General features: G+C 47.4%; 1 protein-coding gene across 1 annotated transcript; it reads left to right on the forward strand.

The window, feature by feature from the left end:
• The first annotated feature begins 269 nt into the window (after window positions 1–269).
• Window positions 270–25197, forward strand: Tmem131 (Transmembrane protein 131). The gene is made up of 17 exons (XM_089739256.1): window positions 270–490; window positions 987–1030; window positions 3310–3513; window positions 13599–13712; window positions 14100–14222; window positions 14822–15115; window positions 15192–15342; window positions 15527–15619; window positions 15916–16084; window positions 16295–16418; window positions 16503–16673; window positions 16742–17321; window positions 17407–17540; window positions 17609–17799; window positions 18293–18556; window positions 18630–20245; window positions 24386–25197. Exons 1-17 carry the CDS (start codon window positions 397–399, stop codon window positions 24637–24639), a joined length of 4620 nt encoding a protein of 1539 aa, XP_089595382.1. The 5' UTR covers window positions 270–396; the 3' UTR covers window positions 24640–25197.

Consider the following 25197-nt stretch of genomic DNA (forward strand, 5'->3'; position numbering starts at 1 on the left):
GAGGATCCCGAGAAGTTACGTCCAGCGGCTTTGTTTCATTTTCCCACATTTGTACACTTTCATAGATATTACACAGTTAATAAACCACCATTATTACACATTTAAGCCCGAAGAAACACTAAATAGACAAAATAAAATAAATCACACAACTTCACTCCTCGCGTTCCCGCCAAAAAGTCCCTATCATTCTGTTTTTAGTCTGTGCCATAGATTATACACCTTCAGTTCTACACCTAACATCTGTGCTCATTATCTCAAATATATTAAGTGTATAATCTATGCTCATTAGCATTACGTTATTTCTCGAATGCATGTCTTGTGAGTTGTTGTTGAAAAAACAACGAGAAGTGCAGAAATGTGAATAAACAGTGTCACGTTACGAATATTTCGTTTAAAATGTATCGTAAAATTGTGTGGTGTTACGTATTTGTGTTGACCTTATTGGATATTTCGTTAAAGACCAGACTGTCGGCCCAAGGAAAGAGTCATGGTAAGTTCGATTTTAAAATACCATACGTTCATTTAAAGTAACTAAAATCTGTAGTTAACTAATCCTTTTAAAGCGCCAAATTAGTCTCGAAGGAGGTGGTAGTCTGAATATCGAATAGGATCAACCTATTGGCATGTAACTATTGAGGCGGTAGTGCGCGCCGTGATGTTATTTTGGACTGGGGCCGAGGCGGATTTATTTGTTATTTTTCTTTCACTTTATAGATAGTATTTTTATCGACCACTTTGAAATCTGCTCAGCGTACGCGGAGCGCGCGTAAATCGTGCGTTGCAATGCAGGTGGTTGCAGCTAGTCTATTACCCCCGCGCTCTCACCACCCCTCGAGAAAATTCACATGTGCTCAATTATGTACCTATTTAATATTTTTTAGCTCTGGCTATAGAATTAATGTGATTTAGTTTTCTCTTAAACAAAATTGAACTAACCATGTAAATAAGTAATTAAAATAGATTGCTCAAAAAATTCTTAATTTCAGGTGTCACACTACATGATTCTCTGATAGAAGGGATCAGTTTTCAGGTAATTGTTCTATTTTACATGTAATAACGGAATAAGATAATAGTAACCATATTTGACATTGTCAAGGGACACATTATTAAAGATATTTCTTCTAAATGCACATTTTCATACTAATACAATATAAATGTCATATTTTTACAACATTGAACAAAGTGAAATGTTTATTGATATTATTTTAGGGTGTATGTATTTTTTTATAATAACAATATGTATAATAATAATAATAACAATGTTAAACACACAATTGACTAAACAAAGCTATTTTTTTAATAAAAAAAATCAGATCAGTTTAGGTCACAATAAATGGTTTTTCAAAAATTGGATGGTTGTGGCTTTATTTTATTTTAAAAAAAAAGAAACTATTATGATGTACAGCTCTTTCATGTGTTATTGATGTCTTATTTAAAGTAGAATCCTAGTAATCAAAGTAAACTTATAAACACTGTGATCTCCTTTTCCTTGGTTCTAACTTTATATTTTGATATTCTATGGTTTTAGTTTCATAACCTACATAGTAGTATTGGCCATGGTCTTTACAAAAGACACTTTTAGTACACACCTATGTGACTAATGAACATTGCATGTAGATGCAAAATACAAGTAAAATACAGTGAAACAATTGAATGTCTTGGGTATATGTCTGACAACCTTAAGGATCTCTTTTAAGCTTGAAAGAAGCTTGCTTTAAAGCTTGAAAGAATAAACATGTAAGACAAACAGAAAGTAAGTCAACGTGGTATAAAGAATTTGACCCCCGGTGCATTTATGGGTTGTTTTCAAATTTGGGGCCAAAAGCGAGTTATTTGATTTGATTCTCAAAACCTTAATGATGAACACACCTAAACACAAAAAAATGGAAAATTAGAGAAAGTTCAAATTAATGAAATTGTTACTTTTTTGTCTGCAAAATTGAAAACGACCCTGATATCAAGTGATGCAACTGTGCCAGTATTCAAAATGTCCCGACAGGTACCAATTTTTGTAATGAAATACATACTTAGCAAATGTTCCTGATTGCCTTCCATACTGAATGAATAACATTGTGTAGTAAAAATGAAATACACAAAAATTATAGTTTACATAATTACTAATGGTAAGCAACTTGTGAGTCTGCATGGGTACGCATCACAACATTGCCTATTACTGCTGTGAAGCAGTTACATATTAGAAGGGTGTTACCCCCGTTGTAGTGTAAAAACAGAGGCCTGAGAATTCGTGTCTCAAGATTGGTGGCATTTACTTTATTGATGTCTATGGGCTCTGGTAACCACTTAACACCAGCTGGTTCGTGAGGTTTTGTAAGACAAGAAGAATAGGTATACAAGGAAAAAATTAATTTCTTGTATTGTCTGATACTTTTCTGACCACACCGAACACAAGTGCAACAATGCAAGTCAATTACAATGTTGTGTAGTGTCTGATATAACAATTTGTCAATATCTCTACATTTACAAAATTTTGTAATATTAAATTATTTCACAATATGTTCCATTCATGTGAAACTTTGGAAAAAAAAAACAAAAAAAAAACATTCTGTAATAGGAGTTAGTGTTATTTGAGCTTTTTATTGTTCCAACTATGTTGCTCTTTAAATCCATTGAAGACAGGCTACATTCCTCCGAATGATAAGTGGATACTGTTGTTCATAGATATTACCAATGCCAGGGGCATTAAGTGTCTGCCTACATGAAAATACTTTTTTGGAGCCCAGTACAAAGAAAGTCAAGAGATGGCTCTTGAGGCATGCTGAGTAGACTGCATTACAGGATGGCGTGTTGCAAAACAAAATTGTGTAAAAACACTTGATGATTACAAACAGACTAAGCAATAAGGATGAACTGTAAAAATTAGATGAGAGGAATTGAACTGTCTGAAAATCAGAGTATTTTTTTATTGCACAGTGTGAGTGAGCTTACAGCTTCAATTCTCTTGTAACAACGATTATGCATTATTGAAAACGATCTCCGCATCCGAGTTACGAGTTTTTTATTTATTGCTTAGTTATGTGGTTACTGGAGCCCATAGACATCTAGAATGTAAATGTTGCCACCCACCTTGGGATGAGTTCTAAGGTCTCAGTATATTTACAACGGCAGCCCCGCCCTTCAAACCGAAACGCATTACTGTTTCACGGTCCTACCACAACTAAAAGCGAGTAAATTAATAACATTAGCCTGTCCTGGTAAAACTGGAAAGGCATTCCGGCCACCAGTAATCCATCCATCCTAAATACTTCTAATAGGAAAACGTTAGATATTAAGAGCATATAATGTATGTAGGAATGGGGGAGCGAGGCAGGCGACAGTAAGCGCGGTGCCGAGGGGATATGGCTGCAGCCGCCGAGTTTGGAGTTCGGGCGCGCCGCGCTGGCCGAGCCGCACGCGCGCCGCGTCACCCTTACCAACCTCGCCAACACCACCATACACCTCGCCTCCGTGGCCGGCACCACACCTGACTTCCATGCCTCATTCTTTGAGTCAAAGGTAGGCTTCAACGTATTTAATGTTATGCTTACGGACGAGTCGTGAGTCTTGCGAGTTTGGGTACTTGTTTCATTTTCCACCTAATATTAAGCGGGGTTATCCAAATCCGCTAATGGACTCACCTTTTTTTTATGAGTAATGTTACGACATTCAGCCGATTTCTACTGCGTTTCTTATATTTCTTACAGTTGATAAAATAAATACCTCCGTTATAGCAGCGACAGTTATAGCTGCCGTGAAGTAAATAATTTTTCTGTGCCGACGGGTAGACAGAGAGGAGTAGCTACTTTAAGCTCACTAGCCACTGTACTATGTAACTAAACATTTTCTTTTTCTTAACATACACAGTTGTTCTTATTGTTTTCTAACACAGACGAATATTTTCCACCGAATGCGTGACCGACTATTCAATACTTAAAGTAGTTTAAAAACCCACTAAAGGTATTGGATATGAGGTCGAAGTATCAATTGTATTGTGTGAACTCTGTCTCACCTGTACGAGTAGAACAGGAGCGCCAGAATAGTTGAGCAGCAGCGGGGCGCCGGCTGGGGGCTGCGTGCGTCGCTATTTTATAAATGACTTTAAAGTATGCACCTCTATTCAGCCTGAATGCATCAAATGTGATGTCAGCAGTCAGCGGCTTTGCTCTGCCCCTGGCATTGCTGAAGTCCATGGTCGACGGTAACCACTCCCCATCAGATGGGTCGTGTGCTCGTCTGCCTACAAGGGCTATAAAAAAATATCCTAGGTTTTTTGATTGTTTACAATTCAATGACCAACGATATTCTCAAAAAAAATCACCCTATAAATAGCACCAGAATGAGTTTTTCTTCTTAAATTATGGAAGAAATCTCTCACGTCATATAAGAGAGCCTTCTTCCAGTCCATCTAGGTAAGCGGATCGGCAGTTTCGGTTCTGCCTTAGTGATAATATAATGATAAATCATTGTCGTCTTCCTTCTGTTAATAAAACTCTCGGCATATCATTCTTCCTCACTGACACGACGGCCGAAGACCCAGCTACAAGTTGGTAATACTGCCCTCCAGCCTCGCAGCCCTAGTCGGACCGACTGCAGTCGCTTGTCCCTCAGCTTTACTTAGAGAGGCACCAGAAATATTGTTAGGACAATATATTATACACGCGTAATACATACATGTATGTTGAAGCGATAAGACTGGTCTTTTAGATAAAGACTTGAATTAACACAAGACCGTTGTCAAATATTATGCAACCTGCAATAAAGTTATTTATATGTATCTAGTAGATACGTTTTATCGGCTCTCTGATGCGATCAGCAATTAAAAACGTAATAGTATGACGTCATCGTAATCGGCAAAACATTTTCCACGAAACAAAAAAAAAGTGTAATATACCTAGTCAGGTCATAAGTATTGTCACACAGTAAAAACTTTTCTTTTAGAATGCTGGCCACAAAAAAGTTTATTGAATTCGAATTTCGAATTGTTCATGAAAATAAAAATGTATACTTTTAGAATTTTACTCATTTTTAAATATGGAGTGGACGCTTAAAGAAGACCGTGTTGCAGTTATTGCGTTGCATCGTTGCGGTTACGCGCCAATTCAAATTTTTAACATACTGAAATTTTTTAATATAACCAAAAGATTCGTTTATCGTACCATCAAACGATACAATGAAGACTCTAGTGTAGATGACAGGTCAAGAAGTGGTCGCCCTCGGTCTATTAGGACTCCAGCAGTGATAAAAGCTGTGAAGGCGCGAATTCAAAGAAATCCCAAACGTAAGCAGAAACTGTTGGCCCTTCAGATGGGGTTAAGCAGAACCACGGTAAAAAGGGTGTTAAATGAAGACTTAAGGCTTCGGGCATATCGAAGAAAAACAGGACATCGTTTGAATGCTCGTCTAATGGACCTGAGACTGAAGAGATGCCGCGCTTTGTTGAAGCGGTACGCGGGAAAAATATATCGGGAAATTCTTTTTTCGGATGAAAAAATTTTTACCGTAGAAGAGAGCTACAACAAACAAAATGATAAGGTGTACGCACACAGTAGTGAAGAAGCGAGCAACCGTATTCCGCGTGTCCAACGAGGTCATTTTCCATCCTCGCTCATGGTATGGTTGGGAGTTTCTTATTGGGGCTTAACAGAGGTACATTTTTGTGAGAAAGGTGTAAAAACGAATGCAGTTGTGTATCAAAATACAGTCCTGACGAACCTTGTGGAACCTGTTTCTCATACCATGTTCAATAACAGGCACTGGGTATTCCAACAAGATTCGGCGCCAGCTCATAGAGCGAAGAGCACACGAGACTGGCTGGCGGCGCGTGAAATCGACTTCATCCGGCACGAAGACTGGCCCTCCTCCAGTCCAGATTTGAATCCTTTAAGATTACAAGATATGGCAACACTTGGAGGAAAAGGCGTGCTCAAAGCCTCATCCCAATTTGGAGTCACTCAAGACATCCTTGATTAAGGCAGCCGCCGATATTGACATGGATCTCGTTCGTGCTCCGATAGACGACTGGCCGCGCAGATGAAGGCCTGTATTCAAAATCACAGAGGTCATTTTGAATAAACTTAAGTGTCATAAGAATCTATGTTTTGTTAAGTTCATTTTGGTATATGAATGGTTACATAATGAATAAACTTGTTTCAATTATTTTACATTAAACATGTGACAGAATTTATGACCTGACTAGGTAGTTGAGAGTTGTTTGTTCCACACCGATGTTTCATTATTGCACGACTTTCTCACGCTGAGGAATCAATTATTACTGACGAAAATACTATCTTTTGAATTTATTATGTTGTCAATATTTTTTACTTTTAAGATTGCTAGAGAATTGCCATTTCAAATTTTGAAATTATTAAAAATTTATTTCATGACGTTTTATGTCGAGGATAATGACTTACGTTTTCAAACAATACATAAATAAAATAATTCAATTCTTTAAAAGACTAATTTCACACGATGCTAATCTCTGTGGGAATAACAGGCGATCCTTTAAATCCGAACACATTTGACTAACCGTCCGGTAGCCTCGCAATAGGACTAGGATAGAGTGAGAGTGGGATCGACCCGCGTGGCATAAGCTTTTTGCAAAATAAATTTATTGTTTCATGTAATACATCAGAATGTATGTATATAACATATGTGTATGTTTATTCTTGATGAATCTATCTGGTAGTTGACCGGTGTGATGTTTAATAAAAACAAAAGGCTTAGGCCATTCTAGGAAGGTATTTATCACAGCACGGTGTTCTCACGCGTAGTATCTTTCATACATTCAGTAATATTTCAATAATAATTTAAAAAAAATTAGTAATAGTGTCTGCCGAGAGCCACCGTGCGTACTGATATGTAATGTAACGTATTTGTAACTACAAGTAGTGTTTACTGCTTGAAGTGAGAGCGCGGTGACATGTGAATGCTATTTTCATACGATCTAGGGTTATCAGTGCTCACTATCGACAGGATGTGACCACTGCGCCGCGGTCTCACTACATATCTCGATTGATTCTAGAAACAGACTTTTAATTCAATTATTTCTATTATATGACAATTTTAATTCTATTACGAAAGATAAGTCAACCGCAGCTTATCAAATCGTAAGAATAATATTATAACGCATTTATAACCGGTTCAGTACGCCGAGTACGCGCAGGAAACTTACATAACAATACATCTAATATAATCTATGAGTTGTACGCGTGCTATTTTTTAAATAATTATTCAATTCAAATATGAAATCATGAACGACAGTTGATTTGCTGTCGGATATGTGTGTATGTATGTGTGGCCCAAGTTGGCAGTTGTGTGTGGGCCTCGCTGTAAATCAGCTCTTACTCAATTCATATGTTAATACATTTTAACGTTTAGGCTTCGATCAATAATACTACTGATCGAAGCGTTTAGGTCTTGTTATCTCCGAAGTATTTACGTTACATCTGTTGAAATCCGCGCAGCGCGACCCTTTTACGACGAAGTATCGTGAGTAGGTAGAGAGTGCTCGTTCCGATTGTTCGATACGTTTGTTCTGATTTAATTTCTTTATTTGGCTACTTTGAACCATGAGACTTTAGTTTCAATTGTGCGCAAAATATTTTTATAAAACTGGCGGAAGTTGAATATAATATAGGTATATCCGTGAACAAATATTGAGAATCACAAATATGAATATACTTATGAATATTCTTTTATTATTCATGTAGGCAGATAGGCATACGGTCCACCTAACATATTATAATAAAATTATTAAATTTAAATGTAAATTTAGCTTATTATTCGTGAAGTTAGAATTGCAGACATCGAAGAAACCGAATTTTAAGGGAAAAAAATAATAATTAAGAAAAGAACAATTTTACAGGAAAGAAGCATTTTTGTACTTATATCGGTATTTAGTTAGGCCCCTCCAGCTCTATGAAGTGGTTCCAGTCTCTTTCGGATGTCTCGATCCCTATTCTAATTATATAAAGAATGTTGAGAGATTCCGTTTTATAACTACCGTACTAAATGTGTATTTAATATCTTTAAAATTAGCGAGGACAGTATTTGTTTCCTTAATTTGTCTTCCAAGCCTATCCTATGCTTGCTCTATGAGAGTTAAGTCGGCCGAGCGCGCTGATCACCCCATAGCGTTGTTGAACAAATGGACCAATGGCATCTACAATTTCTTCCCAAGTCTCAGCTACGTATCAGTGTCCCGATTCTAATGACGCAGAGCTGCTTCACGCCCCCACACTATAACTCTCGCCTATGCTCCCTTTTTAATGATGTCATGTTCAACGTACTCCTCTCCTGAACGTCTCCAAGCTTTATTCTTTTCATCATCTGGATTCAAGTTAGATTTGGACTAATTTGTGTCCTATCAACTTGACCGTCGTTTAGATCGGACATAATGTGCAGTAACTATTCACACTTAACACGATAAATAACTTTTTTTTTTTTTTTCCACCGGAGAAAATCGCCGGATCCCCACCCGCGCGGCAGGTGGGGTATGTGGGAGTTGAACCTCACTAAAAACTCCTGCCGCTCACAACCGGCTCCCTACCTCGGACCGGGCCGGAGCCCAGTCGGGGCTATTGAAACGGCGGGACAGGGTTGACGCAGAGCACATTACATCCATCCCACCGTCCCACGGACGCCGGACCGGTGGCCGCCAGCGACACGACCACCGGTTCCCTCGTTCAGCGGGCCGAGAGCCCGCTTTGATAGCGCCGCGTTACACCTTCCCCCAGAGCGGTCGGGGGAACGCGGTCTACCATCACCCGGCTTCCTATTGCGGGTGAGCGTGCAAAGCACGCCACCCCACGTCTGGGTCTCTCCCCGCACAAAACGGGTGGGACCCCTAGCTCTTAGGGGGCCAGGTCACGGATACGACCCCGGTCCCGACCCCCTGCTCGGCGGCGGTGGGTTTCTGCGTAGTGAGGAGAGCTTTCCCTCACTCGCCCCGCCGCCTCCTTCTGCGAGATGGTGCACTCGCAGAAGTCGAGCATAGCCTTCCATGACTCATCGCTGCCAAGCATCGACGCCACGACGCCAGGCAGCGACAAGTCAGGTCCTATCTTTGCGACCAGGACACGGCGCTGCACCTCCCAAGCGGGGCAGACAGCGAGCGTATGCTCCGCCGTGTCCAGGTCGTGTCCACAATGGTGACACCTCGTCGTCGGCTCAGCCCCTATCCGGCGCAGGTACTTCCCGAAGCATCCGTGCCCGGTCAGCACCTGCACCAGACGAAAGGTGAGACGTCCTTCGCCACGATTCACCCAGTCATCAAAGACCGGGTAAACCGCCTCGACGGTCCGTAGCCCCCACGTGGGGTTGGCCAATCGCCTCGACCACGAACGATAAATAACTTAGCTAAAGCTTGACACAAAACCAACATTTTAACTAAAAATTATTAATTTATTTAAGTTATCACTTACAATGTTACATTGACCTAGAAGACCAGTTTGTTGATAATGTGCCAAAGAAGGCTAATGAAAGCGATATCACAGGGACAGTGCTTGTTGACAGAAAAAAAAATCCTCAGTGTGTGCATTCAATTCGTACGACCTGTATTAATATATTTACTTCTTGGTGGCACTGACTGGTGATGGTCGTCTTGTGCGCCCACCCGGGTAGGTACCACCAGCTTGCCTATTTTTTGCCGTGAAAAAGTAAAGCGTTTCGGTTTCAAGAGTAGGGCAGCCATTGTACTATAAAAAATGAGACTTACCATCCATTTACTATCAGGTGGACGGTATAAATTTAAAAGATCATACCTCAATCAAAATCATTTTAAATGAGTGTCATTTAATATCGCAAACAACGAATCAATTGCTCATGAATTGTTTTTATTTTGTAGAAGACGTGACAGTTGCGTCACATGAGTAACTGACCCGCGCATTACATTTCATTTACATACAGTTTATTTTTATTGTAAAGTTGAATTATTTTTTTATAACTGAGCTGGTGGCCTTCCGGTTGGTTCGTGGTGGTACTTGTGTTGAGTCGTGAGGCCGAAGTCTTAATTGTTTTCTATACCGGGTATCCCGCTCTTCAACTAGAACGCATTTTAGTTTCCGCAGAAATAATATTATGGTACCGAACCGTGCGAGTTTATAATACGTTGTAACATAATTAAGCGGTAAACTTCGAACGCTAGGATACGGCTTATTTCAATATAACACACGAGATTTTGGTTCAATGTATTTATTACGAAGAATAATGTATTATTTAAATAATGGAGAGTAAAATGTCCAAATAAGTGAATGTGGTCGCTTCACGGACTGCACGACGTCTCCTGAGACCTTGCTACCCACAGTATCGATGACGTAACTCCATTACGCTACTGTTTATCTATTAGCAGCTGTTTGTTTCTCTGTCAGTATCTGTGCTGGGAGAGAATACGTGCTATTTACGACTAACCCCAGAGTTTTACTGTATATATGAAAGGGAGAATCCGATGGAGTTAAACAGAAACAGAATGGCATACCGATAAATTAGATGTGACATATACATAAACATATATAGGTATATATACAAACTTATTCTAAAAATGTTGTTATCGCGGCCTTGGTTTGATTTAAATATTTTCTGTTTTAAATTATATGAAAGCTTAGTTATGTCTACCAATCGCAAAAACCGAAGAAAATGCTCTATGAAAGCTATTGCTCCATTACTCCCTCCGACACCAGAAGTCGTGTCAGCAATCTGGCGCTGGGAGAATTTGCTAGGAAGTGCCAGTGCTGGCTCAGAGCCTTAGTGAGTCTTAACAGCTTGATCGCTGCGTTGCGTCAGTGGCGTGAGTAGTGCACCTAGAACAGAGCAGCTACGACGAAGATGATTACTCTGAGTGTCGATGATCATGGCGTCGTGCTCACAGCAGTCTGTTAGCTGCAGCGGCGTGGCGTGGCAGTGAGGGTGCCTTCCGCAGGACCAGGCAGCGCGGCATGTCTGCTGCGATCTCAACGTTCATGACGCGCTGAAGCTGCAAATATGGAGGCTGCAGTTCTTTCGCACAGATGACCAGCTTGTGTGTACGACTAAAGGAAGGTCGTTCACGGAGCGGGATAACGATAGTTACAAAATCTGTATGGTCATTCCCCAGTCCTTTGCTTTTTAATTTTACTCATACTGCCACCGTTATCAATATCCGCAGTTACGTGGGTCTCTACGTAGAACCAAGGTTCACTTTAAGAATACACTCGGTACATTGATTTACTCTACTACAATTGTGGTTCTTGAATCATTACTACATACAATATACATTAGTTTCATCAACAAACAATTCCTGGATTACTGAAGTGTAGTGCTATGGGGTACTCTGTTGGATGATGAGTCTTAATTTGAACGCGGTCAAGATACTGCTACTGCACCGATACGGAAATACGTTATTTTTAACGTGTAACCGCGAGCGAGCGAGAGAGCGGAGGAGGGAGGTTGCGTGGGTGACGATGAAATTGTCCGATTTGCGCTGCAACACATGATTAACGTAACTCTAATTATAGACACACATTGCATACACATATATTGCAACGTGCTATGCCGAAGTCTACTGCCTGCAGCCTCTGCACTCTCCGCAAGTTACTTTGTGAGAGACAAAGTAATTGGCAGCGGCTTGGTAGTGGGGCAATAAAAAATTTTTAGACAGGATTGTGGTTCGACATTACGATATAAGAGTCCAAACTTTTATTGTGCGACATATTTGTGTCATGCTAGCTCCATAAATAACAATTACCAACCACACTTTGTTGCCTATCAACATGGTGGTTTCAACGCTTTCGCGGTTTATTGTTTTCTGTATTCTATTTAAAAATTGCGTCGTATTTACATAATATCATAGTGGAATACATTGTTTATTAAACGGTAATATAAAGAATTTAACAATATAACAAACTAGCTGACCCGACAGACTTCGTAGTGCCTCAATCGATAAATAAAAGACCTAAGCTTTTGTATAAAATAAACTTAAAACAAACAATCAATCCGTCCGGAAAATTGTTATTTTTATTTAATTTCAAGCATTTTCATATTTATCTACCTTTTAAACCTTCTCTGGACTTCCACAAATAATTCAAGACCAAAATTCGCCCCGTTCTCGAGTTTAAGCGAGACTAACGAACAGCAATTCATCTTTATATATATAGATAGAAGATAGATATAAATGAGATTGTATAGAATGCACAAGACAGCACGTGCGAGTGAGTCCATGGGCAGCGAGCCGGCGCCGCGCTGGTGCGGAAGCGCGATGCAGCGCCGCGTTGCCCAACTCTTTATTTCTGGAAGTGTGCCGTGCTGCGACACCGGTCGGCTTCCTAGTTTTCAACTGAAAGCTCTTTGTATTTGTATCCGTGCCTTAATGGCGCGGCTCTGATTTATCTTCAACCTCGGCCGGTGCGACTCCACTAAACCGAGTCGAGTCGAAATAAGATACTCGTTTATTTTGAACACTATGCGTTAAATGTATAGTATCAGGATGCAAATGTAGGGCTAAAAGTAGAAAACGAATGAATCGACTGCAATGACCCTGGCGGCCACTGCACTGGCGTAGTGGTGACGTTAGCGATACGTGGACCAACCAATCAACCCTGTAGTGTGGAATCTTCTTCTATTCATAATTAATACGCCCCACACAACCTAACAACAACTTTTACAACATTATATTTATTAATATGTCTTTGATCGGTTTTAACTTATGCTCGGTGAAATGTTGTAGTAAGTACCTTAGTAAAGTCAATACAAGGGATACGGTTGTGCGGAATGTATGCTGGATGGATCGATGAATAATAACGCACGAGCGCTTGTGGCTTGCTCAGATCGGCAAACGAAGTCACGAGTCGTGGCCCACCCGCCACGCAGGCACCATAAGTCGTACCAATAAATATCGGTTGGGGATCGTGGCATGCTAGTGTTTAGAGAATGCTACCGGTCATTCGAACACCTTGTCGCCTTTTCGACACTCACGAAGAGAGATGGGCAGGTGTTATGCCAAGCCGACCCCACGCACCGAAAACATATGTATTTGTTCTGGTCGAATCTTGCAAGATATATTAGAACCACTACTTTTAATTCTACGGAATTAATTTTTTAATGTTGGTTCAGTTGCAATAAAAAGCCATTGCCAGTCGTCAGGATTAGCTCCGGAGGAACTTTTCAACGCTCAACAATACTTTACTATAACATGGACACTGCGCTCAGGGTTGAGTTTCGAAAAGGCGAGCTCAATGTTTAGTAATATATTAGTTAGTTAGTAATATTAAACATTGCATAGGCATTTAATTATGATAACCCTTTCTAAGAATCACCTTTGTGGGAAAACGGCCCACTGAGTTTCTCGCCGGATGCTCTCAGTGGGTCGCAGTTCCGATCCGGTAGTAAATTCTGGGAAGCGTTGCTTTTGCTAGGGCTAATATTGGCACATTCTCTCAAGCTGAGCCCGTGAGGTCACCTACACGTCCGCGCGTAGCTGGAATACCCCCTTAGGCTACCAGCGAATACGTAGGGAAAAAAATTAGGAAATTTTATTGCCCTTGCCCTAAATCTTGCGACAAGATTTAGAAGAATCATAGAAGTTGTTTAATGAATACACTAATGCGTTTAAATATTTCATTCAATTCCAGACACTGGCGCCACAAGCCAACACGACGTTCAGTGTCGTGTACCTGGGCCGGCACGAAGGCCCTGCCTCCGCCCACCTCTACATACACACCTCGCTCGGAGTGTTCAAGTACCCCGTACGTTACCGAAAATTATGTTTCAAGGAAATTAATATTAAGATTAATGCTATTGTTTCATTGGGAGCTGCGACCGTGACTGCTGTTTTTGGATCTTTTTCCAACTTCATATTTATTTAAATACATATTGCTAAAGTAGCATTCCGTGCAGCTACGTCCGCGCGGGGGACCCGGCCTCGGCAGTGGAGTGGACGGTACCTAGCTTACGGTCCGGACGTGAAAGCGTTATAGACAAACAAACAGTTTCATAATTACAATGTTGGCAATAACTTTGCGATACTTTCAGAAATACTGGTCTCAGCAGGACGGGCCCAGTCTCGAACCAGTGATCTCTTGATGTGTATGCATGATACCGCTGGGTCGTGTACGATGGTGTTTGTGCTGCAGGTGTCGGCGGAGGGCGTGGCCAGTGAGTGGGGCGTGTGGCCGCTGGTCGGAGTGCGCGTCCCTCTCAACGCGACGGTGGAGCCTCTCCTCACGCTGTACAACCCCACGGCGCACCCCGTGCAGGTGCGCGCACGCTCACTAACCAGCCCAGCGCTTGTTCGCGATAAAGTATCCCGCTCTTTTGAAAACGAGTAGGTGCTTGTCGTAGGCAAGTTATAACTGTGGATAAAACGTAGGCAGCTCTACTCTTAGCTAACGGCAGAGGGGAGGGATGACATTACGATTAATGGAAGAAGTTAAATTCATTCATATTTTTAAAAAAAATGTGAGCCGTCACGGGACGCCTGGCAGATGTGAAACATCGACATTATTTTGTAAAAGCAATATGCAGAAAACAGATTGTGATAGGAACTAAATATGTCATAATGATAAAATAAAATATTACGAAAAAATAATTTGTTTTCAAGTAAAACACAGGTAATGTGTACTGTAGTAAACAACACTGTATACACTACGGAGTATACACTATAGGTATCCGAGCTCAGTGTAGCGAGAGAGATGGCTTAACGCCGGATCGAGTGGGAGAGAATCGCACAGTCGATTGCGCATGGCGACGCGTCGCCACGGCATGTGTCGCCACGCCAGAAATCTGTTTTATGTGCGGCTATAGATGTTTCACATCAAAAAAAAATCTAAACCAGACGGTGATATATTTGTTAAAGGTTACCGAGGTATATTCGTCGGGCTCGTGGCTAGGGCTGTCCCTGGCGGGGGGCGGCACGGGGGCCGCTCGTGCGGCCTGGCTGGTCCCGGCCGGCGCCTCACGAGCCCTCGTGCGGCTCCGCGTGACGCCCGTGGGGCCGGCTCTGCAGACCGCATACATCCGCGTGCGCACCAACGGCACCGGGGCGCCGCTCGTGCTGGCCGTGCAGGCGCGCGCCGTGCCGCCCGGCGAGCACCTCGCGCCGCTGCACCTGTCGCTCGCGCCCCGCGGCTCCGGCGACCCGCCCGACACGGTAACTGCAGCGCCGCGCCCCGCCCCGCCCCGCCCCGCCGCGACCCGCCCGCGCTAACCGTGCTCCTTGTCCTCAGTTCGAGCTAGAAGCGGGCAACAGCTTGGGCAACTCGGTGACAGTGGAAGGTGCGGTGTGGGGTGCGACTTGCGGGGACGCGCCCCCTTCCCCGGAACCCCCCGCGCCCCCTCCCGCACACAATGGACAGAACGACAAGTCCACCACTAATGGTACTTCCTCTCGCTTACTCCGGTGTAGTGAACTTTGTGACATAATGTCGCACGTGGCGACATCCACGCCGTCGCGTCCGCGAGCCCCGCCCGCCCTCGCACCATCAAAAGTATTAAAATTGTTTGAAAGATTTTGTTTGTGGGTGCTGAGCTTGAACGTTGTCTGATATTAAAAACTTTGCAGGTAAAAGATCCGACGGCGTGTATTTGTCGCTGGAGACTTCGCGTCTGGAGCCGCACCAGCCGCTGCGCCGCGTGGGCCGCGTGACGTTGGACTGTGAGTGTAGGGGGCTGCGCGGTTGATATGAAGGAACACACTCGGTCACATTTAAATTTCCTAACGATTGTATCGTGCCAGCAACAGTCAAGACATGCGCGCGGCAGTCTCGCAGCGAACCTACTACCCTCGTAAAGTTATTTAATTTTAAAACTTGAAAATCGAAAAAAAAAAACAACTAATACACAAGTATTTTATTTTGGTTTTGTTACTTAAAGACCAGAAGTGGTCGAGGGTAGTCAGCAGTAGTGGACCACTGTGCTTATTGTGACGATAAACCGCAATACGTGTTCCAGACGGCGAGATGTGGGCGGCGGCGGCGGGCGCGGCGGCGGCGGGCGCGGCGGCGGAGGGCGCGGCGCGGCAGGCGTGGTGCGGCGGCTGGCTGCGCGTGGGCCGCGCGCGCGCCCGCTACTCCGTGCGCGTGCTGGCGGGCACGCTCGCACTGCACCCGCCCCGCTTGCTGTTAGTGACGATGCACCGACTGTGTCTATCATTGCTAAGAATTACTACTTTCAATCGTAAAATTTTACTCAAAAACTTATACGATTTTAAACGTAACGTAGTGTAACGGTTACTAACATTACAGTTTCGTTCACATCTTTTTGTCGCACCGCTAAATTTGTTCAAGAGTGTCTGATTCGGTTCTATATAATTATATTATTCTTGTGTCAGTTTTATTACAGCGGACGAAAAGAAAGCCTTGGAAGAACGTGAAATTCGCGTTCACAACGAGTTCCCGGTGCCCCTCCACATCACCGGGCTGCACTACCCGCCGGAAGTACTGGAGCATTTCCACGTGAGTTTTTAGAATATATTCAATGAATCGAAATGTAATATCTAACTATTAAAACACGATTTCAAACACACGCGGCCTCGCCAGCACGAGAGCGCGACGCCGCTGGTGCTGGGCGCGGGGGAGCAGGCCCGGCTGGGCTCGCTGCGGCTGCGCGGCCTGCAGCCCGGCCTGCTGCTGGACGCCAACGTCACCGTGCGCACCAACCTCACGCACTACACGCTGCCGCTGCATCTGTACTCCGGCCAGCTTCTACTGGTAGGCTCCTGCCCCCTCTCGGCGAGCGGCCCCCCATCCACAGTCCTGATGTGCAGTGTGTAACGCAGGAGTGGGAGTGGCCGGCCGAGCACAGCAGCGCTGAAGAGCTGCGGCTGGGCGCCGTGGGCACGTCCACTCGCACCGTGGTGTGGGCGCGCCTCCGCAACCCCGGCCCGCGCCCCCTGTGCGTAGTGGAGGCGCAGGCCGACCTGCCCGGCGTGTCCGTGTGGCTGGCGGACGGCGCGTGCGTGGCGCCCCGGCACGCCGCCCGCGCGCGCCTCACCGTGCACGCGCCCGCCCGCCCCGCCGCGCTGCGCGGCCGCCTGCGCGTGCGCACCGAGCACGCGCTGCACGAGACGCGCCTGTCCCTGCGCGCGCTGGCCGGCCGCCTGCTGGTGCACCCGCTGCACTTCGGGTACGCCGCGCCCTACGTGTGGGCGTCGGCGGCGCTCGTCCTAGAGAACAGCATGTCGGTGGGCATGCGGCTCGTCAACGTGTCGCGCCCGGAGCCCGAGCCGGCCGTGTGGTTCGTGTCGGAGGGCGGCGGCGCCGAGTGGTCGGGGCGCAGCGCCGCGGGCCGCGTGCTGTTCGCGCCGGAGCGCCTGTGCGCGCCGCGCTGCTACACGGGGCTGGACCTGCGCGAGCCGGGTCCGTGCCTCGCCCTTACCGACTTACTAATTCAATTTCAAGTGTTGATGAAACTGTGACCTGACCGTCCGCCTTACTGCGACAGAGGGCGCGGCGTGGGCGGCGCGGGGTGCCGGGGGTCTGGAGGCCGACGCCGCTCTGCACGCCGCGCGGTTCGCACAGTACGCCGCCCTGGCGCACACGCACGTCAACATCTCGCTGCACGTGCACACGGACCAGGTACGGCCCGGCAGCGCGGCTGGCGCAGTGCCCGGCGCGCCCCGGGGCTACAGCGCTCGGTCCCGCAGGTGGTGCAGGCGCGCGCGGCGGGCGGCGCGGGCTGGGCGTGGCCGCGGGTGGCGGCGGGGGCGGGCGCGGCGGCGGGGGCGGCGGGCCCGGCGCCGCTCGGTGCGGCGACCACGCTGCGCCTGCGCGCGCGCAACCCTTCCGCGCTGCCGCTGGTGCTGCAGCCGGTGCTGGCGCCGGTCGACCTGCGGCTGTGAGTGCTCGGTCCCGTACTGTTCTCCCCCATGCTGCGAGTGTCTCACAACGACTCCCGGAGATTGAGCCTGTCTCACAAGACTCGAAAGATTCTTGTAGCATCTCGGCACACCGCTCTGCTCTGCTCTGCTGATGTCGTGCTATTTCTTAGTTGCTGTTTAAAGCTTGACAAAAAACTTATCCTTTAAACACTAATAGTAAAGTAAATAGTTAAAGCTCTGTTTAGGCTGATCATCTCACGGATCACTTCATGTTACGCGCTTATCGTAATTCATTGACGCCATATCGCCCACGCAAGATGATCACTTTAGAACAATAGACTGAAATCTAAATATTGTGCAAGCCGGCTCGCAGCTCCGTCCACTAGCCCGTGTGCTCCGGGTGGGCCACTTGCGGTGCTATTTCGTATGTAAGCATTAGTAAATAAGAATATTAAAAAAAATTATAAAACTTAAAATATATACATATCATCACTTAGTACATTAAACCAGGACTGATGCTGTAGAATCTCCGCACTGTAAGAGTGAACAGTGCGTGTGGACCCACGACGCCTTCGCGCTCAGCGAGTGGAGGAGCACGCAGGGACTCGCGCGGGAGTGGAGCCCGGGGGAGGGGGGCGCACCTCCCCGCCCTGCCGCGCGCCCCTCTCCTCAAGTCCTGCCGCCGCTCCTGCTCGCGCCCGATGCAGAGGTCGAGCTCAAGATCACGTTCACGCCCGACGAAGCCGCCGCCCTCACCACGTACCTGTACCTCAGGTAAGGACGACGCCGACCCCGCGCTCGTCCCCGCGCTTCAAACAAAATGGTGACCGAACTGTGACACTTGCAGAAACAATTTAACGATAATCGAAGGCGTGCAGCTGTGGGGCCGCGGCGCGCACCCGCGGTTCGAGCTGGCGGGCCGCGCCGCCGGCAGCCCCGCCGCGCTGGTGCTGGAGCTGCGGGACTGCGCCCCCCAGCCGCTGCGCCGCGCCGTGTCCGTGCGCAACACGGGCGACGTGCCGCTGCGCCTGCACGACTGGCGCGTCGCCGGCCGGCCCTGCGAGGCGCGCGGCTTCCGCCTGTCGCCCTGCGCCGCCCTCGCCCTCGCGCCCAACGAGTCGCGCGCCCTCCACCTCGCCTTCTCGCCCGACTACACGCTGGCGCGCGTGGCCGCCCGCCTCACGCTGCGGGTCGAGCACTCCACCGCCGAGTTCTCCCTGCTGGCGGTGGCGCCCGCCGCCCTCCTGCCGCGCTGCCACTCCGCCCTGCTGCGGCCGCCCTTCGACTCCACCATGCGCACCACCGGCACGCTGCTCGCGCTCGCCGTGTTCGTGCTCGTGCTCGCGGCCGCCGCCATCGACGCCGAGCGGGAGCTGCGGCGGTCCCGGCCCCCGCGCCTCTCCGCCCCGCCGCTCAGGGCGCCGCTCGACCTGCGCGCGCTCGCCGCCGAGCCCCCCGCCCCCGCGCCGCCGCCCCCCTGCCTGCCGCCGCGCCCGCCCGCGCGCCGACGTCGGACGGCTCGTCGGCCGCCCGTCCCGTCGGATCCACAAGCCGAACGTCGGGCCTTCGAGCGTTGGCGCTCTAACGTGTTGCGTTCTGCCGAAGACGAGGACTCCCGATCGAGCGAGGACGCAGAGGCGGACCGCGGTCCCTCCGGTTCCTCGGAGAATGCGCTCGCCGTCAGCGCCGAGACGCCCACGGCTGCCGCACTCGAGATGACGAACGACGGGTACGAAGCCGACCCCGAAACCGAGGAGCGACTGGTCGGCAGCGACGAGGATCTCGGCTCCACCGCAACCATATCCACGTCTTCCGCCTCTTCTTCATCTTCTTCGTCTTCATCTTCCCCTGTGGAGGAACGAGAACCGGTCGACGACGATGACGTCGGCGGTCGCGAAAAAAGATCGTTGAGCGATACGCCCGTCGGTGCGGACGGCGATCCCCTCGTCGAAGTCACGCCGAAACGTCGGTCTCCGCTGCGGCCCGAGGACGCGCGGGAGGGTCGGGAGGAGCGCCGGCGCCGGGAGGGAGGCGACGCGGCTCGCCGGGAGCGCGACCGCCCGCGCCGCGACTCCGATGGGGCCATCGTGCGGCCGCGCCCCGTTGGACCAAAACACCACGCGCGAAGGGAAAAATCATCCAAACGACGGTGCGAACGAGCACCCGCCTCCCCCGGACCCGTGGGCGCGCGGGCGAGCCCCGCGGCGGCAGCGGGGGGGCTTCGGTGGGGCGCCTCGTGGAGCTCAGTGGTTGCGAGAGGTGGGGGCGCAGGCCCGGAGCCGGCCCCGCTGCCCCCTATCGGCTCCGACGTCCGGCGCCGCCCCCCTCCGGCAGACAACTCGCTATTCTACTTCAACGGCGAGCAGAGCGTGGTCCCGCGCCCCGACGCGGACTTCGCGTGGCGCGCCTCCCCGCCCGCCGACGCCGCACCCTTCGTCTCCCCTCCGAACGATCCCTATCTTGGTGAGTACTGCCGACAACTAACGGGTTACTCTGTACTTTTCGACCTGTCTTATTTGGTTACGAACGTTTCTCAGTTGCGAATATCAACATCCCGGCAGTCATAGGACTCCACATTAAAACTTATCGAAACAATCGTTCAGGCTTCGAGTCACAAAAATTTTTGTCGTACTCACAAAGTAAACAAAACAAAAAGCACGCGCCGGCGGACCGCAGTGGCCGGCCCGGGGACGCAGCGGGGACTAGCCCGGGGGCGCTGTGGGAACCGCGGGGGCTAGCCCGGGACGCCGCTCAGACGCTCTCAGCCAAGTCGCCACGTGGCTCGGCAGCACCGCAACACCGATGGGCAGTTCGCAAGTGTCGACTGTGAATCACTATCCACTGTGAAGGTCAAGCTGATATGATTTAAAGTTCTTGGTAGCACAGAGTCCAATCTTCAAATCATATCAGGTTACGGACCCGCACTACGAAAATGGAAGGTATCACAGGAAAGCTTCAGATCGGCCTCCTAGATGGAAAAAATTGGGACACCTGGAAATACAAAGCCTTATGCTTACTACGCACCGTACCGTCGGCCCTAGAAGTAGTTGAAGGATCGTTCCAGGAGCCTACTCGTCCACCTACCGGATGCGGCGATGCTGAATTGGCGGCTTATCAACAACAAAAAGATAAGTTTGATAAAGCTGATGCCAGCGCTATCCTAATACTTACCACCAATATGCAAGAAGACACACTTCGAAAAGTTATGCGGTTCACTAAAGTACGTGATGTCTGGTTAGAGCTCCACAGGCTGTTCGACGGAACAAATGCGGACAAAACCTACAACCTGTGTATGAGTTTCTTCAGCTTTAAGAGGGATCAAGCAGACGACATAGCCACTCACATGTCAAAATTAAAGAACATCTGGACTGAACTGAATCAAGAACTCAAGAAGGACAGTAACCAAGAGCTACCCGAACTGCTACTTGTTTGTAAGATACTGGACACGCTTGATGATTCATACTTCAGCTTCAGAAGTAGTTGGCTCCTACTGCCCAAATCCAACCGTACTGTAGAAAACCTAACTAGTCATCTCTGCGCATTTGAAAGGGCACTGCAAGGTAACAACGTACCTTCGCATCATTCGGAAGCCCTGGTTTCGAATACGGAAAAGAAGAAGGACAAGAAGCTTAAATGCAACTACTGCCTAGGTATTGGCCACAGAGTACGCAACTGTCAAAAATGGATCCGTGACGGTAGACCTCCTAAGAGCCAAAATCCGACCCAGACAGCAACGCCTTCTACTTCAAAGACCGCTAATTTGTTACTCATGTCTTTAGAAGATAACGAAATCTTCACAGTTTCACGGGACAACGAGAACTGGTACATAGATAATGGTGCAACAAGCCACGTCACCAACAGAGCTGATATTTTCCAAACCTACGATCATTTCAATGAGAACTACACTGTTACAACGGCCGCTGGCAATGAAGTCCGTGCCAAAGGCAAAGGAACAGTACAGCTCAGAGGATATGTTAACGGGAAACAAATCGACATCAGTCTGCAAGACGTCTGGTACGTTCCGGCCATAAGTAAGAACCTCTTCTCCGTACTCGCACTTCACGACCGAGTCCCGAATAGCACCTTTTCATCCAGGACAACTGAATGCAACGTCATTGTCAACGGGAAAGTGTGCTTAATAGGAAAGAGACAAAAACAAGGTGGCTTATATCGACTGGAAGTAAAACCCGTACTGCCAGAAAAACCACCCGAAGTCTTTGCAACTACAGCAACGATGCAACTGTACCACGAGAGACTCGCTCACCAAAATAAAAGACACGTAAGAGCGACGATCCAACGGGAACTAGGTCTAATCCTGCCGATGGATAAAGAGACCTGTGAAGGCTGCATCTTTGGAAAGGCGCATCGACTCAAATTCGGTACAAGAACCCGAGCTACCGCGCCCGGAGAAATCGTACACACCGACGTTTGCGGACCGTTTCAACCTAGCTTCTCAAACTATAAGTACTACGTTCTGTTCAAAGACGACTTTACTGGCTACCGTATGGTGTACTTCATACGCAAGAAGTCCGAGGTCAAAGACAAGTTAGTTTTGATGATCGCTCAAACTAAAACAGTCGGACACACCATAAAATGCCTTCTAAGTGACAACGGCGGTGAATTTGACAACGCGTCCATAAAAAATGTTTTAGACACACATGGAATAGCACAGCGACTCGTCACCCCGTATACACCTGAACAAAACGGAGTAAGCGAAAGGGAGAACAGAACCCTAGTTGAGACAGCAAGATCAATGATGTACGCTCATGAGCCATTACCGCAAGTGCTATGGGCAGAGCTCATTAATACCGCCGCATACATACTGAACAGAACAGGTCCCACAAGTTCAGATAAATCTCCGCATGAACTTTGGTATGGAAAGAAACCTATTATTAAACATCTCCGAATAATAGGCTCAATCGCATATGTCCATATTCCAAAGCAGAAGCGTAGAAAACTCGACAAAAAGGCGATAAAAGGTCGACTTATCGGGTACGACGAAGATTGCTACCGTATCTGGGTCACAGACGGAAAACACTCGACGCTCGTCCGCTCTCGTGACGTAATCTTCGATGAGAAACCTCTTCCCATCTGTAATAGTGAAATTCCTAAAACAGAAGTTGAGACAAGAGAATATCCGATTACCATAACGCCAAACACGAACTCAGAAAGAGAAGTTGCAATTCCAGAGCAAACACACGTTCACGAGGGAGATACAACTACCGAAACAAACTCCAACGACCATGATCATGTTCTCGAGGGAGAAGAATCGGATCAAGTCCTCTACGAAAACCATGACCAGGAAGACGAAACGACAGTTCCAGAAGAATTATTTTATGATGCTGAACCACCGCCAACCGGCTATAATCTTATGCTACCAAGAACTTTAAATCATATCACAAGCTAAGTCAGATGGACGATGTCCGACCGCGACGGGGCAGCGCGAAGTTGCCGTCGGATCTCCGAATTCACCCTCGTTGCTGTTAGACCTCTCAAACACCGGTCAACGTCCTCGTCGAACTAACCCATAGACACAGCCCACTGAGCTTCTCGCCAGATCTTTTCAGTGGGTCTGCTAGGGCTAGTGTTAGCAAATTCTCAGGTTCAGTCAGGTTAGTAGCTGGAACAGCCCCTTAGGCTACCAGCAACTAGGTAGGGAAACAAATGGACGATATAAAATATAAATACGACAGAAATACAAGTTTATTACAAACTGCATAAGACTCGAGTACTATAATAAAATTATTTTAAATTTCCTTTTTTTTTTATTGCTTAGATGGGTGGACTAGCTCACAGCCCATCTGGTGTTAAGTGGTTACTGGAGCCCATAGACATCCACAACGTAAGTGTGCCACACATCTTGAGATATAAGTTCTAAGGTCTCAAGTATAGTAACAACGGCTGCCCCACCTTTCAATCCGAAACGCATTACTGCTTCACGGCAGAACTAGACAAGGTGGTGGTACCTACCCGCGTGGACTCACAAGAGGTCCTACCACCAGTAAAAATTGCAATTTCACCCTTATTGCGAGGACGTAAAGTTGTCACTTTTTAAAATGTAATTTTGAATAAATTACTGCATTGGTTTTATCGTTGCGAGTGCGGAGGTCCGGCATGATATCTTAAGTTCGGATCCCATCTTAACCAAGATGATATGTGACAAAAATATTATCTCCACGAACAACACACGTAAAAATGTCCTCACACCGGGACTCTTCATTGGGAGTGAGTTACAACACACGTGGCAGATATAATATGTCCGCGGCTGCGTTATTGAGTGACATTTTGAAGAGTACAGCACCACAATATTTTGAAAAGTTCTTTCATTCGACCCCTGCGGCCGAATGAGCCACTGGGATTTTAAAAGTTTTAGTAGTGTGCAGCCCGGGGGCTCGCGTGCGCACCGCGCTCAGCGCCGCACTCAGAGGTTTCATTTTCAATTAAATATTGATATACTACTGTGTAAAATACATAATTTCCATTCCAAGTCACCCATCCGCGATATTTGTTAACCAAATAAGACAGGTATCGAAAACAGTTAACGTGAACATTTAGATACTCCTACGTGGTTATATGAGAGTGAGCGACGTTTGTATGTTGCAGAAGAGTGTGCGGGGGTGAGCTCTGGGTACGGCGGGGTGTGGGGCGGCGCGTGGGGGTGGGGCGGCGCGGCCCTCCGCCCCCCGCCCGGCTTCCCCGCGCAACCCGCGCGAGTCTACGACCCCTTCAGTTCGCTGGCCGCCATCTGGGCCCCGTCCGCCCCCCTGTGGTCCCCCGGGACGGACGCGCCTCAACGCCCCGAACGGTCACCACCTAAAGTCCCCGGCGCTCCTCTGGACCGAAATTCCGACAACTAAACGCAACGCTGTGAAAAACAACGGAACTCTAGAACAAATAAAAATACTTTACCTCTTGGACTCTCGACGTGATCTTCGTCCCGGCTTCAGACGGTCTGAACTGAGATTTTCGGTTTTGACTTTAATTTATGTAAAGAAAATACATACAAAACGTTGTGCCCATGACGGGAAGTAAAACATTCTTTATCCTACTGAAAATATCAAGGTTCGTGCAAGTTAACATGTATGTGAACTGTAGTGTGTGTGCTCCGGACGCTCGGCGGCGCGCTAGTCACTGTCCGCGTCGCCACTCGGCCCTGCCATGTCAATCACTCTCTTACACAGTTTAGATAATATGGAAACAGCAAACACCAGATCTGAATAATGAACAAAGTGTATGTATTAATGCCTTCCTATGCGGACGCGGGCTGGGCGATGCTCGCTTACAATCAGTTGAGATATAACATACTACGCCTGATTGTACTTAATGGGAAATGTAACAAGCTTTATATTTGTGTGCATTGTACACATGTTCCCTAAATGATGTCTGTTTAAGACTGAATAAACTCTTTGTCAAAA

The sequence above is a fragment of the Bombyx mandarina genome, chromosome A1 (genome assembly GCF_030267445.1).
Source record: "Bombyx mandarina strain Sakado chromosome A1, ASM3026744v2".
Taxonomy (NCBI): Eukaryota; Metazoa; Arthropoda; class Insecta; order Lepidoptera; family Bombycidae; genus Bombyx; species Bombyx mandarina.